Here is an 18,649-nt window from a genome sequence, read left to right on the forward strand (position 1 = left end):
CTCGAGGGAGTTGGCTCCAATTTACACAACAGCCCTTTAGGAAAACCCTGCTGTGTGTTGTGCAGAATTGAGTCAATGAACTCCTTTTGAAAGTGTTATTGGAAGGCTCAGCTTTCAAGATGATATAATTATATTGTTTATCTTCCTAGACACCTGAAGAAGCTGAGAAGAATAACAAGTCTACACGTGTAGAGTAATTCATTTTCATATCAGGCCATGTTAACTTTGGAATTCGCTTTGACATAAGCAGGCAGAGTCCAGGGCATGTTTCTTCAGAAAGGTGAGTTAAGTGGCTACCTCAATTGCCTTCAGCAGGCCAGATATGGAAAATAAGTTAGGAGCCTAGGAGAACATCATCTCTAAGCTTATCATGAAGAATAATTTGGTACAAATAGTATTTTTAGTCTGTGTCTTTTGCTATAAATGACCTAACTTGAATGTACATTTTGGTTGAATTTTGTGTTTAGCATAGAGATATTTAAATGTACTGGGAGTTTTATGGGCTCAGAAAACGTTCCAGTTAACAACCTTCCAATTGGCTTCTCTGGATCTTAATTCCTTCACTTTATGTAAATTGGGTGTTATAAGTGGATAACAATCCTCTGAATCAGCTGACTGGAATTCTCATGCTTCTCATGCCCATAGTCACACGTATACATGGGATCATGAGTTTTCTGTATTTGAATCTTTGGATTCTAATACAGGGGACAATAATGTACTAGGCATTTTCACAGTCAGAACATGTTGTTTTCACACAAGATTTAAAGTTGAATACAATATTTGGAAAACATAATAATTATCACTGGTGGATGTACTTCATCATCTTTGTTCACAGAGGCAATTAGTGTTGAGATGATAGATGTGTATATTTTATTTTAATCCTTATAAAATTTTTTTCATAACATAATTTTGTGACACTTAAAATACTTTGTGTCCATCTTCCTTGAGTAATAGCTAATACAAATGTAAATGACCTGTAACGCATTTTATGTTTAGAAAATATTAAATTATTGGAACATTTACCTACTAAGGTATAGTTTTTTGACTCATCTTAAATTCCACCCCTCTAGGGCTTTTCTTTCAAGTTCCATTGCCTTTGAGACCACAGTAGGGCAGGGGCTTTTAATTTCATTAATTTCCTGTTATGCAAATCCTTTTCAAGCTTTTTTTTCGGGAAATAATATTGTTAGATTTCTGTTGATACTTTTCCTGCTGCACAGTGCATTGATACTTTTGTGTGATTGTGCTGTTGGAATCACTATGATTATTTCAAGGTCCAAAATGTATCCCTCCTTGTTTTTGTTTTTATTTTTTTTTTGGCTATGTCCTCACTATCCCCTCCTCTCTCTTCTTATTAATTTCCTTCTAAAAGTACTTCTTATTTTGAAATAAATGAAGAGGTTAACAGGAAGCTTCAAAGATAGTACACAGAAGTCCCACATACCTCACGCCACGTTCCTCAACATTTATTACCTCTTACGTAACTACGGTACAACAACAAATCCAAATTGACATTGGTATGATGTGTATATCTTTCTATATAATTTTATCACAAGTTTAGATTTGATTAACCAACACTGCTATTCCATCTCTACAGATCTCCATTGTGCTACCCCTTTACAGACTCACCATCACCTTCCTTCCCACCGTTCCTAATCCCTGGCAACCATTCACCTGTTCTCCATGTCTATAATTTTGCCATTTTAGAATGTTTTATAAATGGAATCATAGAGCTGTGTGTTTTTGAGATTAACTTTTTTCAACTCAGTCTAATACCCTTGGATGCAGCCAAGTTGTTGCATGTATCATATTTTGCTCCTTTCTATTACTGAATAGGATTTCATGGTGTGGATACACCACAGTTTCTTTAACCATTAACCTATGGTAAGACATTTGGTTATTTCGAATGTATTTGGAATTATAAAAAACTTCTATGAACAAAATTATATAGGATTTTTGTGTGGACATAACTATTCATTTTTCTTGGATAATTGCCCAGGAGTACCCCTGTCATCCTTAAAATATTTCTATTTCTCTCTCAAGCACCTAATAACACTAACTGAATCACGATACTACTCAATATTTAAGAATTGGTCTCTTCAGTGGACTTAAACTTTGATGGAGGTAGACTAAATACACCACTGATGTGAGGAAGGATAGGCATTTCGCAGAGGACATGCTGTTGAGGGTTTTGCTAACTTCTGGCTTCTCTTGTCTCAGCTTGCCCTCCTTCTTCAGACATCAGAGCCTACACTTTAGACGACTCCATTAACCATTGCTGTAGAATCTAAGGGAACTGGGGAGGACATCACATGACTAACACCTGTTTACCCTTAATCTGCAGTCAGAATAGGTAGCAGTCTGAATTCACTGAATTCTCATAGTGCCTTTTTCAATGAAGTCCTTCTTAGAATATCCTTGGTTCAGAGTAAATATTTTTAGAAATATAACCTGGTGTAGTTAGAGGACTTGCCTTAGATAATCTCCAATGTTCACCTCTAGGTTAAAATTCTGTGATTCTATTCAAAAATCCTGTTTCCAAGGAAAAACAGAAGAGCCCTGTGAGTTATAGTGACTTACTCAGTATCACACAAATAGTTTGCAGATAGATAGCATGACTGCCAGGAGTAGAACTCAGGAGAGTTAGGAGTCAGGCTATCATTTTTAATATAAAAAAATAGAAATTAAATGCAAATTTAAAATTAAGAAGTCTTTAATTATGAATTGATTGCAAAGAAACATTTTTCTCTTAGGACAGATTAAATCAGAGAAATGGATTATGGAAATCAAACTTTGGTGACTGAGTTTTTTTTCATGGGCTTAACACATCACTTCCATCACCAGGTTGTCCTCTTTGTGATATTTCTCTTGGTTTATCTCCTCAGTCTTCTGGGAAACTTGGGGATGATCACCCTCATTTGCATGGACTCCCAACTCCACACCCCCATGTACTTTTTTCTCAGTCACTTGTCCTTTGTGGATGTCTGCTCCTCTTCTGTCATTGGTCCCAAGATGTTGACTGACATCTTTGTGGAGAAAAAAGTCATCTCTTTCTTTGGTTGTGCTGCCCAGTTATGTTTTTTTCTTCAGTTTGAGTGGCTGAGTGTTTCCTCCTGGCTTCCATGGCATATGATGGGTATATGGCCATCTGTAAGCCGTTGTTGTATACGCTCACTATGTCCCAGCAGGTCTGTGTGCAGCTGGTGGTAGGGTCTTATACCACGGGTCTTTTAATTGCCATGACCCATACAACTTTTGCCTTTCGCCTGCCTTACGGTGGCCCCAATATCATCAATCACTTCTTCTGTGACCTTCTTCCTGTTCTGTCCCTGGCATGTGCAGATACTCAGGTCAATCAATTTGTACTTTTCACCTTCGCTGGAGCTCTAGGAGTACTCAGTGGTGTGATCATCTTGGTCTCCTATATTTACATTGTCTTCTCTATTCTGAGGATTTACTCTGCTGATGGGAAGCACAAGGCCTTCTCCACCTGCTCTTCACACCTGACAGTTGTCTCCATCCTTTATGGGACACTCTTCTTTATCTATGTCCATCCAAATTCTAGTTTCTCCCTGGACATTGATAAAGTGGTTTCTGTGTTCTACACAGCAGTGGTTCCCATGTTGAACCCCGTCATCTACAGCCTGAGAAACAAAGAGGTCAAAGATTCATTCAGAAGGGCGTTTCAAAGGAAGAAGTTTCTCATGTGTAGGTAAACTCTAATACAGTTGGTACTACAGATTGAGAGCTAATACATATGCAAGATGCGAGAACATGTGCTGGGTGTTGGGAATCCAATGTTTATGTTGAGATTCACTCTTTATTACTCTGTTGATTGGAAAGTCACTCAATATCTTTGAGTCACAATTTTCTCATTTTGATTTGCTTATTTCTCATTCAGTAGGAATGAGTTTTAGAACTTTAATCTGAGATGAGTAGATTATCATACCCAAAACTTAAAACAGTATTCTCAAGACTTGTGACTAGGATGTTAAAGGTTCTTTTTTAAACCCTAAATAAATGTTATAACCAGTGACTTAGTACTTCTGTCTGCTTACAGAGTGTTGAGATCCCTCAATGTCTGTGAATTTGGCCTTCACTCTTTAAACATAAACTGATAAAAAGTTTATTATAATCCAAAGGTACAAACTTCCAGTTATAAATAAATAAGTTCTGGAGATGTAGTGAACAGCATGGTGACTATAGTTAACAATACTCTATTGTATATTTGTAATTTGCTAAAAGAGCAGATCTTCAATGTTCCTTTCACAAGAAAAGAAAATTATAGCTTTGTAAAGTGTTTGATGTTAACTAAACTTGTTGTTGTAATCATTTTGCAATATATACATATATCAAATCATTATGTTGTACACCTTGGAATAATAAAATGTGATATGTCTATTATATCATTTTAATAAAACTGAAAAAAAGTGAAACTATTTTATTATTGAGGTAGCAACGGTTTATAATATAATGTATTTCAAGTGTACATCATCATATTTTGACTTCTGTAAATCTACATCGTGTTCCACATCATGGTCATCCATCACCATTCAAATATCCCCCTTTACCCCTTGCACCCTACCCCCCCCACCCCTCTCCCCCCTAGTAACCACCAGGCTGTTCTCTGTATGTGTTTCTTGTTGTTGTTTTTCTATCTTACACATATTAGTGAAATCATATGGTATTTGTCTTTCTCCATCTGACTTTTTTTGCACAGCATAATACCCTCCAGGTCCATCATGTTGTTGCAAATGGCAATATTTCACCTTTTTTTACGGCCGAATGGTATTCCATTGTATATATATAAATACCACATCTCTTTATCCATTCATCCTGTGATGGGCACTTAGGTTGTTTCCATGTCTTGGCTATTGTGAATAATGCTGCAATATAAGGGTGCCTATATCTTTTTGGATTAGCGTGTGTGTGTTCTTTGGATAAATACCCAGCAGTGGAATAGCTGCATCATATGGTATTTCTATTCTTAATTTTTTGAGGACTTTCCATACTGTTTTTCTTAGTGGCTGCACCAATTTACATTCCTACCAGCACATATACTGGTTCCCTTCTCTCTACATGCTCTCCCAAACTGGTAACTTCTTTTCTTTTTAATAACAGCCATTCCGATGGGCATGAGGCGATATCTCATTGTGGTTTTGATTTGTATTTCTCTAATAATTAGTGATGTTGAACATCTTTTCGTGTGCCTGTTACAAAAAGTGAATTATTCTGGAAGTATGCATCCATAGCACTCTCGAATACTACCTCTGTGTTTGGACAAGACATTTTACAAAGCCTTTTATATCCCCTCTACTCTCTGCTTAGAGTGATGATTTGCTTGGATTTTGACACTGCAATTACACAATTTGTGCATGTGAAGCGCAGAATGCATTCAATTCTTTAATAAAGTGCTAGTTATCACTATTGTTATTTATTGATTTTTGTGACAGGGTCAGGACATTAATTCTATTTTTTCAGATAATGAGCCTGACAGCCATGAAGAATCAATGGATTGCCCATGACCTCACAATTTGGTCTCACACTTTTATTTTCTTCAGGTACAATATTCTTTCAACCTTTCAATTGAAAGGTACAATTTCTTTCAATTTCAACACTATTCTTTCATACATTTGTGTTTCATTTTCTGGAACATAGCAACAATCCAAGAAATAAGGGGATAAACCATATTTTTGTACAATTGTTAAGATGCGCAGAAATCCCCATTCTATCTTGTAGGCCTTCTTTAAAAGGCATTTAATTTTAGTCCACTTACTTTGAAGGTTGTAAATAGTCTCTAATTCCCTAGAAAGATTTTGTTTCTTTTGCTCATTTTTCACCATTATTTCTATCAGTTTTGGTGTCCGTGTTGAGTAATGACTTGGGTCTAGATGCTTTCAAGGAAGAGGAAATGGGAGTCAGACAATGTTATAATCAACAACTAATTTAACAAAGTTTACATGTGCCTCTTATGTACATGACACTTTATTGTGTGTTATTCATATTGAGAAAAAAAGTCCTCATGAAAGTTACAGGCTAGTGGGGGAGAAAGACAAACAAACAAAATGATTAAAAATGAATACATATCTATGGTGATTTCTGTAACAAAAATAATCAAAGAACTAAGACAGAGTATAAAGGAGTATATTTTAGCCAGGGAAGTAAAAAAGCCTCTTTAAAGAAGGTAGGGATTGGGAAAGATGAAGAAATTCTTTTCATGGTATGGATTTCAGTGGACTCTGAATGCCACTATTTGGGTCATTAAAGGAGAAAGTGTCCTGCAGAATAGTCACAGGCACTTCTGGATATTCTAGAAGAGAGGACAACATTTCCAAGCTAATTTTTCTGATCCTCAGGATAATTTTATTCATTCCTTTACATGATGTAGGTGTTTTGGAAATGCAGAAGGTTGAAAGTAGGAAGATACTGTGTAATGCTTTGTTGGGAGAAGAGATTTACTATGAACTCTATGAGTGCTAATAAAAATAATCTCTTTTAAGAATAGATTAAAATACTTATAACTTTTCCACCAGATGACTCTTTGCTGCATAAATTAATATATTCCTAGACATATTATGCTGGATTAATTGTGGTCTATTTTCCAGTCAGTCCAAGCCCCCATGCACCATGGAAACAAAACAAAACAAAAAACTGGGGCAGATTATCGTGGTAGCCTTAAACAGTGCAATCTGAATCCTTGTTTGTTTGTTTTTTAATCACTGATTAGAGTGCACTTCCCTTCAACGGTGTGCACACCATCCAGAGGATTCTTTTGTGGGATTCCTTCAGTCACACTTGGGGTCTTATCTGACTTTTACATTTTCTGTTTCCTCATCCTGGACCACTGTTGTAGTTCACTCCTTACCTCATCTATGTGTCTGCTCAAATGTGATATCATCAAAGAGACCATCTAGACCTCTTTACCTAAAATAATTCTCTCTCAGCTATTTCTTTTTTTTATTTTTAAGTACTTAAATATACCCAAATATTATTTATTTACTTGTTTGCTTATTATGTGTCTCTCCTCATAGAAGATAAGATTCATGTGAGAAGGATGTTTTATGTTTGTTACTTTTGTGCTTGACTCCATAGTCTGGCATGTAATCTGTGCTCAATGTACATTTGTTGATTGAACAATTAATAAATAGTCAACACTATACTCTTTATTTCATGTACATTATAGTTTGACAGTCGTAGGTGTGATGATCAACTCTGGCTATGTTTTCTTGGAAGAAAGGTTTATCTACAAAATGGAAAAATGCCTCACAATTAAATAAATATACATAGATACATAAATACGTGTATGATTTTATGTGGAATTTGGCATGCAATATATAATTAAAAGATGGTAACTTTTTAAGAGTGAATTGTTTTTTTCCTTCATAATTTTATTCCATTTATTACTATCTGGCAGTTCTAGTGATATGATTTCAGTATGATTTTTTTGCTAAGGCATCATATTTTGCATTTTTTTCCCTGTGATTTGTAGTTGATTCTTTTTACAAACGTAATTTACTCTACTTATGTATACAATAGTACCCTGATTTCCTTTAGAGATTTATCTCTCACTCACAGATTTCAGTCTCTGATGGGTGTGACTGAGGTCCCCGCCTCCCACAGCAAGGTGGAGGCACATGACCTGAGCTTGTAGTATTTCTCCCTGTATTTGAGTTGTAAGGAGAATGACACAATGGACAGAAAAATGATTAGATCTCATTCATTTCAGCCAAGGTCCCCTTAGTAGACGGACAGTCTCTGCCACCAGGACTCCCAGAACTATCCTGGTTCTTGTCCAGTTTAGTGTTATCTCCCCCCTTCCCATTGGTGCTGTGAGCTACCTAATATACTGCCTAGGAATCTCCCATTTCTGTTCCTTCCAAGCGAGGAACTCCGATGTATTGTCCAAATTTTCTTTGCAGTGAAAATATTCAGTGTTCATCGTTCTTTTCTTTAACAATTTTCTCAATAAAATCTAAGCTTAGAATTGATTTTTTTAGCAAAAGTCAGGAGAGTAGAATAGATTAAACTGAGGTTTTATTTCCATTTAAAGTTTAATTGAGGATCTCAGTCATTCTTAAATGATTCTATTTTGATGATCAGTTAACACAATTCCATTTGTTGAATAATTCTCATTGATCTTGCACAGTGTGCCAGGAAACATGCTATGTGCTTTCCAGAATTATTATCTCTGATCTCTGTACCATTATAGATATTCACATGAGCAATATATTACTATTTCCATTTTAAAGATGAACATACTGTTGTAGTCAATTTTTATTAATCTATAATAATAAGCTAGTAACTTAAAACCATACAAATTTACTACCTCACAGTTTCCACAGGTCAGGAGTCTGGGTCCATTATGGCCTGATTCTCTGCTCAGCATCTCACAAGGCTGAAATCAACATGCTAGCAGGTCTCAGCTCCCTTCTGGAGGTTCTGGGGAAGACTCTGTTTCTAAGCTCATTTATGTGTTTGGCAAAAGTCAGCTCCTTGTGGATATAAGGCTGGGATACCCATTCCTCAATGGCTGTCAGCCAGAGTCCTCTCTCAGCTCCTTCGAGTTGCCGGCACTCCTTTCTCATATGGCCCCTCCATCTTCAGACCGGCAGTTACACATCTAGTTCTTCCCACATTTCAATGCCCTCTGACTTCCGCTCTCAGTGGACAAAGCTCTGAACCCTCACAGGTCATCCAGGGCAAGCTCCCTGTTTTAAGATTAATCATGCCATTTAAAATAACATAATCATATGAGGGATATCTCATCAAATTCACGGAGTCCAGGGATTAGGGCAAAGATTAGGGATCTTTGCAAGAGCATTTTAGAAATTCTGCCAACCCCACTGATGCTTATAGAATAAACAACTACCCAAAGACGAGTAATCGATAAGGGTAGAATTGACATTCAAGCTTGTCCTTGTTAATGTGTTGTGTATGTGATGTGTGTGTGTGTGTGTGTGTGTGTGTTTTCTTTCCTGTGCCTGAAGTTTTGATATTTTTTCTCTTTGTTTCCATGCTAAAATAATTTTTGGAAACACTTATTAGTACAGAATATTTATTATTTAATAATAATGCTATTATCATATGTTTGCTGAGGATCTACTGTATCGTAGACACTGCTGTAAGTGTTTTGTAAACATCTCATTTAATAGATTAGCTCCCATTTGTGGGATGAATTATTACATCCACTTTATAGCTGGGGAAACTGAGGCTCCAGATAACTTGAGACACATGCCTCAGATCAGGCATTTACTAAGCGGAAGAGGTGGTGCTTGACCCACTCTGAGTCCTCCAAAGCCTGTGTCTTTTCCTGTAGCCAGTGTAAGGCCATACAGCAGGGACAGGATATCATTCTTATTTTTCCCCCAAAATTTCTCTGGATTCACATATGTTTATTCTTCCAGACAAAAATGAGGACAGAATTGGGGGCCGGCCCGGTGGCGCAGGCGGTTAAGTGCGCGCGTTCCTCTGCGGTGGCCCGGGATATGCCAGTTTGGATCCCTGGCGTGTCCTGATGCACCGGTTGGCAAGCCATGCTGTGGCGGCATCCCATATAAAGTAGAGGAAGATGGGTATGGATGGTAGCCCAGGGCCAGTCTTCCTCAGCAAAAAGAGGAGGATTGGCAGATGTTAGCTCAGGGCCGATCTTCCTCACCAAAAATAAAAGAAAAAAACAAAATGAGCACAGAATTATTTAGAAAGTTATTATTTAATATGATAATTCTGATAAGATTTTGTTAAACTACATAGTTAAGAAAGAGTTTGGTATGAAGCTATCAAAGGTAATCACTTCTGCTTTCTCATGCAGTTTGGAAAGGCAGTATTCGCAAATCGATTTTGATAAATAGTTTCTGTTCATTTTAGTGTATTTTCATTTTGAAATACTGATTCTTTTAGTGAATTGGTTTGACAACTAGGTTCTTCCTGTATAATTAGCATCCTTGTTTTCTCAACAACTCAGAAAATAATGGCATATGCTTAAAGGGCCTTTCATAATGTCAGTTCAATCCGTTAAGATATAATCCTTCACCTCTTGGAGTGATTTTTTAGGAAAGGAAATAATGCTAAAACAAAGAACATTGCATGGTGCCATTTCTAAGTGACAGAAAAGAGGCAAAAGATTCTGTTGAACCTCAAAGGAAGTGATTATTTTTTAGTCTGTAAGGGATTAGAGATGGCTTACTGGATGAGATTATAATTAAGCTATATGATTCAGAACAGATGGAATTTTGACTTCTAGTATTTCAATAAAGTCAGAAGGGAAAGACAGAAGGAATTTAAGGAAGGAGGGATATATGGTCTGTATAGGAACAGCAAATCACCAAGTCGGTTCGAATCTTATAATGCTCCTATAGTGGGAAAGGAAGCTGTCAATGTATGTCCTGTAGGATTAAAGAAGCAGTGTTGAAGTCAATCCAGATTTAAATCTTCCTAAGACATTGCCATGATACTGAAGTTTATTCTGAAGTTATATGGAAATGCAAAGGGCCAAAAATATCCAAGTTAATCTTGAAGAAGACAATCTAGGTGGGAGGTCTTCTTCCACTGGATATAGACTTACACAAATCTTTAGTAATTAAGACAGGATCAAGAATAGACAAATAGCCCAATTGGATAAGAGTAGCGAGCCCAGGTGTATTAATGAATGTATGCTAATAGCTTTATTATTAAAGAATATACAGATCTAATGCATGGACACTGCAGGATAGTGGAGAAAGAAAGAATTTTTTAAAAAATAGTGTTAGATCCATTGGATATGCACTGGAAAAAGAAAGTAGAATTTTACCTCCATCTCACAATACACACTAAAATCATCTCCAGGTGATTTGTAAATCAAGCTGTGAAAGACAAGGAATTAAAGCATCTAGCATACAATATTAGAGAATATCTTTATGACACGTTGTCAGAAATTCTTTTAGAAATAGGGTACAAAAATACTAAACTTGAAGGAAAACAATGATTCCCTGAACCACATTAAAATTGAGAACTTAGGTTTATCCTTAAGAGCATAAAGAGGTAAGCCACAGTGAGGGAAAACGTATTTGTAATGCATATAACTGACATGTCTGGACAACATATAATCAACTATTGTAACTTAAAAAAAGACAGGCGATCCAGTGAAAAAATATGGGCAGGACACTTGAACAGGCCATTCAGAAAAGTGGTGATGCAAATGGCCTGTAAATACTGTAAAGTTGTTCAATCTCATTACAAATCAGGGAAATGGCAGTTAAAGGCACAAGGAGATACCATTACACACTCACCAAGATGGCTAAAATGACAAACATTGACTCATTCACTACTTATGGAAGTGTAAGTAATGAGTTTTGGAAAATTTCTTGAATTATCGGTTAATATGAACATATGTGTATCCTATAACAAAGAAATTTTACTACCAGGTATGTTCCCAAGAAAAAGCATGCTCATAAACACCAAAAGACATGATGTTCATTGGAGAAAAATTCACAAAAGTTAAAAAATGGAAACAACTTAAATGCCCAAAAACAAAAGAATGGATAAATCATCTGTGGAACATCAGTATAATGGAATACTAACATCAATAAAATACAGGAACTAGAGATTTATTCAACAAAACATGAATTTCACAAACATAATATAGATGGTGAAGATGTTCTATTTCCTGACTTGAGTGGTGGTTACGTGTGTGTGTTCACTTTGTCATAAGTCACTGAGCAGTACACTTAATAGTACACTTAATTTCTGTTCACAAATAAATAAAATCAATAAAATCTTAAAATCAATAAAAGTTTAAAAATGTAGTATCAGGCTTGCAATTGTCAGTGAAACTTCTCTCAATTTCTCATGAAAAAAACTTGTATGTATGTCATGGAAATTCTTCATACATTCTGACTCTGAGTGACTACTGTCAGCGTTAGAAAAAGAAGATAAACCATCGCAACGCCAAATAAGGTACCGTTGTGGCGGATCCTCTGCTGTAATGCACTTTAGCTGAGCAGTGGCTGAAATTTTGTGCTACTTCTTGTGAGGAAAGCTCAGCGGTTGCTACCTTGTTGCATTAAAGTTCACTCTTTAAATATTTCTTTGTTAAGGAGCAGATAAGAAATAGTTGACCCAGTCAAATGCAGAAAACAAGTTGATCCCAATGGATTTTTTAAAGAGATCAAAAACAGCAAGAACATTTTAATTTACTTCCCTCTCAAAATTCTCAAAGTATGGCATACTTTGGGGACATATATTCTCCCAGAACAAAAAACGATGTAACTACTTCTGAAAACTTTAATCCACATGAAAAAGATAATTTGTTTCGGAGTGGAATCTTACTAGTTCCTTGGGAAGAAAACTAACAATAAAATCAAGATCCCTAGAAAGTCTGACATTTTCTCTGTGCAGAGGCACTGGTGGGGGTGGGAAGAAGGAATATGTGCTGAAACAGAGTACAATTTATACTCCATTTTAATTTTAATTCTCTAAAGAAGAAAGGAACTCATTGGAATGTAAGTTTAGATCATTTTTTATCCATTTCTGCTCCTCTCTTTACTCTTCAAGAAGTTCAAAATGAGTTAAATGGATTAATGGGAAAATGAAAATGACTGACATTTAAAATGTGTTTATTTGGTCCACAGAAAAATAACCACTCTCAGATCATCACTGGTTAGAATGCTGCACCAATCTAGTAAAAAGTAGTGTGAAATCCTGTAAGATTCACAAAGAGGTTATAGTCAAGTGAAATCCCTTTTCAAGTCCAGTGACTGTGCCCTGAACAGAAGAGATGCTGGGCCACCCACTCCGGGTGTGGTGCCATCTGTCTGGAATGTTGCATTGGGTTATGGGCATCATGCTCAAAGCATGGGGTACAAAGGTTAATGAGGGAATTATAAATGAGAGTACAATTTGCAGCAGATGTTTGAGAGCCTTCATACTTGAGTAAACTTGGACTCTAGTACAGAGTTTTCTTTGTAATCAACAACCCCTTCACTGTTAAATTTGCGTTTGGGCATTGACTGATTCTGTATCCTAGAAAGAACATGAAGAATTGGGTTGGGACATGGGGAGATCTAAGGTTTCCTTCTAGGAGAGTGAAATAGTTGGAAGCGTGGAGACTCTCTATTCAGACAAGTCAGTGTCTTAATCTCAGACTATGCTTAGGAGATATTAGCTCTGGGTCTTTAGACACCATCTTTCAAATTTACAAACTTTATTACCTGCTCTGTATAGTGGAGATGACCAAATGTTTCTTACCCAGGCTTGTGTGGAAATCAAATGAGCTGACATTTGCAAAGCCCTTGGGGCAGAGTCTGGTAAATCTCAGATACTCTACAAATGCCTGTTCTTTGTCCCGTATTCATTGTAGCCTCAAATGTATTGCATCCTGAAGCCAATCGTGCACTTCAGCACTGCAAGGTGGAAAATGATTGTATATTTGCCACCATCTCTGTGCGTCAAAGATCTTGGAACCTCAGTTTTCTTATTTATAAAGGTAAAATTGGGGCCAGAGTTCTCTCAGCTTAGAATTTTAGAAATCTACAACTCCACATGCATGGCTTACAGTTGTTTCTCTCTTTCCACCTCCTCGGCTTCACACACTTCTTGCCTCCTGTTCCCATCCCAGATCGGTTGTTGCTATTTTCTTTTCTTCTCTCTTTTTTTTTTAATTGCTGAAATACCTTAAGGATTGTTTTAGATTATTATTATTTTTTATTTTGTTTAGATTATTTTTAACTATAAAAGTGATTCACGTATACTTTCTCCTCATAACAAAGTCTTAAAGTTGCAGGTAAAGCTGGAGTCTTCTTTGATTACTCACCCACACACCAGCTCCCTGCCCCTCTGTTCTCAGAGATGAGCACTGCTCATTTGGTGTTTAGCTTTACAGATTCTTCTATTTTATTTACACATACACATTTAAATAATCATAATTAAAAAAATATTGAGGTTTAAAAAATGTTCCTAATATCATACTGTACACATCATTCTGTAACTTGCTTCTCCTTCATATATCTTGGAAAAATAACCATATTTGTACATATAGAACCACCTAGTTTTTAAACTTCTGTTCAACACACTATAGAACGACTATGCTAAGGTTTATTTTCCTGTTACTCTTTTGGAGAATATTTACGTGGATTCCTGTTTTTCATCATTTTAAACAATAGTGAAGTGGATATCATTGTTTTTCCATTGTGTGTTTCCTTAGGGTAGAAACTAAGTAATGGAATTTCTGATTCACCAGGTATGTGCTTTAAAAAAAAATTGAGATATAGTGAAATCCAGAGGCATCGGCTCCTGTGGTGTGAGTGATCACCATTTTCTCTCACTGCCTCATCAGTATTTTATATTTTCACATTCCTTAATATTTTGTCAGTTTGATGGGTGAAAATAGTGTATAATTCTTTCAGTTTGGTTGACAGGATTATTAGGGATACTAAGCATTTTTCCATGTTTCTTGGTACTTTGAGTGTGTTCTCATATGGCATGCCGTTATATTTCTTTTGCCTGTCATTATAATGATGTTTGCTATTTTAATTGATGATTTATGACTGTTCTTTCTGTGTTCTGATTTCGATCCTTTGTAATATATGTTTGAATACTTTTCCCAATCTGTGTGTCTTAATTTTACTTAGAGTGTATGTTGGCATATATTCATTAAAATTATGTAGTAAAATTTATCAACATTTTCTTCATGTGATTTTTATGTTATGTTTAAGAAGACCATCCCTACCATAAAATGATAATACTATTCTTTAGTATTTTCTTGTCATATATGTATAGGTAGGAATTTTTTCCCATTGATTTTTTTATTTTATTGGTTTATTGAGGTCATATTGGTTTATAACATTGTATGATTTCAGATGTACATTATTATATATCAGTTTCTGTATAAACTGCATTGTGCTCACCCTCTATAGTCTAATTTTTATCCATCACCATACATATGTGCCCCTTTACCCCTTTTGCCCTCCCCCTCACCCCCTTCCCCTCCGGTAACCACTAATCTGTTCTCCTTATCCATGTGTGTATCTTCTACATATGAGTTAAATCATGCAGTGTTTGTCTTTGTCTGGCTTATTTCACTCAACATAATACCCTGAAGGTGCATCCATGTTATTGCAAATGGCACAATTTTGTCTTTTTTACTGCTGAGTAGTATTCAATTGTATAGATATATCACATCTTCTTTATCTATCCATCCATCGATGGGCACTTAGGTTATCTCCATGTCTTGGCTATTATGAATAGTGCTGCAATGAACATAGGGATGCATAAATCTCTTTGAATTGCTGATATCATGTTCTTTGGATAAATACCCGGTAGTGGGGTAGCTGGATTGTATGGTAGTTCTATTTTTAATTTTTTGAGAAATATCCATATTTTTTTCCATAGTGGCTGTACCGGTTGGCATTCCCACCAGTATTGTATTGATTGTTTTAGTTTAAGTGGTGTGGTGTAGAATTTTAATATTGTTTATTTTTTCAAATGGTCATCCAAATATTGTAACACTTTTTCTTATGAGTAATTCACCTTTACCTTCCTGATTTGAAATAAAACTTTTCTTCACACTAAATTGGCATATATGCCTAGGTCTGCTTATGGCTTTTCTAGTTTTTCTGTTCTTTTCTATTCATCTCTTTGTCTATTCTAGTGACAGCATTTTATCCATGTTGCTATCTGGAATAGCACTTTCCTTTTCTTTGTTTTTCTTTTTAAAATTTGTCTTGGCTAGTTTTGAACATTTTTCTCCCCCATAAATTTTAAAATCAGATTGTGTCGTTAAAAATTACATTTAGATGTTGGTTGGAATTCCATTAAATTTACCAAATAATTTGGTGAGTGTCCTAGCGCAATCAGCCTTAGATAATCTGAAGGAAGTCTGTAGTCTGACCAAATCAGTTTTATTGACCCACTGCAATGAGGGAGCCCATATACCCCAGGAACCATGAGTGTATCATTGAACAAAGGAAAAATAGAATTATTATAAGATTTTTGAGAAGAGTGGAGTTTACGTGAAAATTAAGTCAAGAAAATTTTTTTATAAACTCAAAGCAAGGCAGGGGTGTATGTAAAGGGGCCAACATCACAACAGCCCTAAACCACAAAGTAGACACAGGGTTCTGTTTCCTTGGAAACTACCAAGTTAAGATAGACGTGGAATGTTGTATCTGGAAACCCCTCACGTGGAGCTCTGTCCCTGTATTGGAAATAAGACAGAGTGGATGTTTCATCTTGTTCATATAATTTCAAACAAAAATTTTAGATAGCCTATAATTCTAGAAAATAAAGTTTCTCATTGAGTAATAAAGCAGTTGTCACTCAAAGAAAGGGTTGTTAGGACACTTGACAGCTGCAGCTTCTCTGCAGAGAAATACTGTTTCCTGTTCACTTCACAGTGGGCTTATCCGTGTCTGCTATTCCAGCCAGAAGAATGGCCTCGCAGGCTCTTACTCCCCAAGTCTGAGCTAACTTTTACTTTCTCAGGAGAAAATGAATCTTTTTAATTGAGTCTTTTGTTACATAAAATGTGTTTTTTCTCTGATTTAGGCATTTCTTCATTTGCTTCAGGAAAGTTCCATAATTTATATTTTGCTTCATACAAATATTGAGGCTTCCTTGTGAGGCTTATTTATGGTTATTTTATCAATTTGAACTGATGAATTTGAGTTTTTCCATTATAATTCACAAGTGATAATTATTGGGTTTTTTACATTGATTTTATGTTCTATTTGTTGAACTCCTATTTTTTCTAAAAATTTATCTCATCAGTTGTCTCTTGTCCATTTTCTCTGTGGATGACCATTTTGCCTGCAAACAGTGATAGTATTTTCTTCTCTCTTTTTTCTATAATTCTTACATGTCTTTTATTTATGTTTTAGTACCTTGGCTGTGCTCTCCAGTATAACGTTAAAAGTATAAATTATGAGCATCTTGATAGTTTCTGGTTACAACGTGAACATTTCTAGTGATTTACACTGCACACATATATTCTCCAGAAGCTTCAGGAGGATTCTTTTTATTAAGTTAAATAGCTCCCTTTTGTTTCCAGTTTGGAAAATTTTTTTGAGAGCCATGTTTTATCAAATTCCTTTAAAATTCTATTGAAATAATAACATTTTTGCTTTCAGACTGTAAACGTGATGAATAATTTTATAGGTTTTCTTTTTGACCAAATTCTTATTTAAACCCTAATTTTCCTTTTAAACATTTAAACCATATTACTCTCTAGAACTGTAATATATTTGATTAGCTAGCATTTTATTTAGGCCTTTTTTTTTAACACTAACATACCTAAATTGAACGTGTAGTTTCTTTTCTTGTGTATTATGTTATGCTTTTAAGAAACTTCAAGTTGTATGTGTTACCAGTTCTCAGCTTTTCTCACTTTACAGACCCAAACCAACCAATGGCTGACGAAAACTACACAAGGATCACAGAGTTTATTTTCATAGGCTTAAAGTACCATTCTCGGATACAAGTCTTCCTTTTCTGGCTCTTTCTGCTTTTTTACCTCATTACTAAGAGAGGAAACTTGGGCATGATTATTCTCATCAGGATTAATTACCCCCTTCACACACCCATGTACTTTTTCCTCAGTCACCTGTCCTTTGTGGACATCTGTTTTTCCTCGGTTGTGAGCCCCAAGATGCTCACCCACTTCTTCACTGAAAGGAAAGCCATCTCTTTCCTGGGATGTGCCTTGCAGCAGTGGTTCCTTGAGTTCTTTGTGGCCGTTGAGTGCCTTCTCCTGGCATCCATGGCCTATGACCGCTACATAGCTATCTATAACCCATTATTGTACTCAGTTGCCATGTCCCAGAGACTCTGCATACAGCTGGTGATTGGACCTTATACCATTGGGTTCCTGAACACCATGACTCATACAAGGCTGCTTTCTGACTTCCCTTTTTTCGCTCCAACATTATCAATCATTTCTTCTGTGACATGATCTCCCTTCTTTTTCTGGTATATGCTGACATCTGGATCAATAAATTGTTAGTTTTCATTGTGGCTGGAGCTGTACTAGTCTTCAGTAGCCTGACCATTATAATCTCCTATTTTTACATCCTTACTGGCATCCTGAGGATCTGCTCTGCTGTTGGGAGGCACAAAGCCTTTTCCACCTGCTCTCCCCATCTCACAGCTGTTTCCATCCTGTATGGGACTCTCTTCTTTATCTATGTGAGGCCAGGTGCAATTTTTTCTCTGGACCTCAATAAAATGGTGTTGGCGTTCCACACAGTGGTGATCCCTATGTTGAATCCTCTCATCTACTGCTTGAGAAATAAAGAAGTGAAAGCTGCCATGTGCAGGACGGTCACCAGGAGGAAATTCTGCATCAGAAGTCAAATTCCCATCTAAAATAGAAAATAGATAAAAGGAGAAGCTTCCAGACGTGGCTACACTACCTGGTCATCATCTAAAGACATCAGAGAATTTGCAGAATTTGAGGGATGGCATCCTTCCATCCTTCTATATGACTTTTATTTTAGTAGCAAATTTTTTTTAAAGCTCCATTTCATCACATCCCTATAGATGATAAAAATTCCCAGGCACCTACAGAGTCAGAGAAATTCCGCTTCTTCAATCATCTTCCTTACTGGAAATATGATACAATCTAATAAATGTTGTAACCACCTATACTAATACTATTGCTCTCCTTGGACCAATGTAAATG

General features: G+C 36.1%; 1 protein-coding gene and 1 pseudogene across 1 annotated transcript; both read left to right on the top strand.

The window, feature by feature from the left end:
- Window positions 1-2,772: 2,772 nt before the first annotated feature.
- Window positions 2,773-3,716, top strand: LOC106799963 (olfactory receptor 5G25-like; annotated as a pseudogene).
- A 13,566-nt stretch (window positions 3,717-17,282) lies between these two features.
- LOC101398169 (olfactory receptor 5G9-like) lies at window positions 17,283-18,333 on the top strand. The gene is given in 2 exon segments (XM_087428443.1): window positions 17,283-17,888; window positions 17,891-18,333. Coding segments are annotated over 2 exon segments (1,029 nt in total). The 5' UTR covers window positions 17,283-17,302.
- Window positions 18,334-18,649: the final 316 nt, after the last annotated feature.

Source organism: Ceratotherium simum, unplaced genomic scaffold (assembly GCF_057802395.1).
Source record: "Ceratotherium simum simum isolate JZ-2026a unplaced genomic scaffold, ASM5780239v1 HiC_scaffold_48, whole genome shotgun sequence".
NCBI lineage: Eukaryota > Metazoa > Chordata > Mammalia > Perissodactyla > Rhinocerotidae > Ceratotherium > Ceratotherium simum.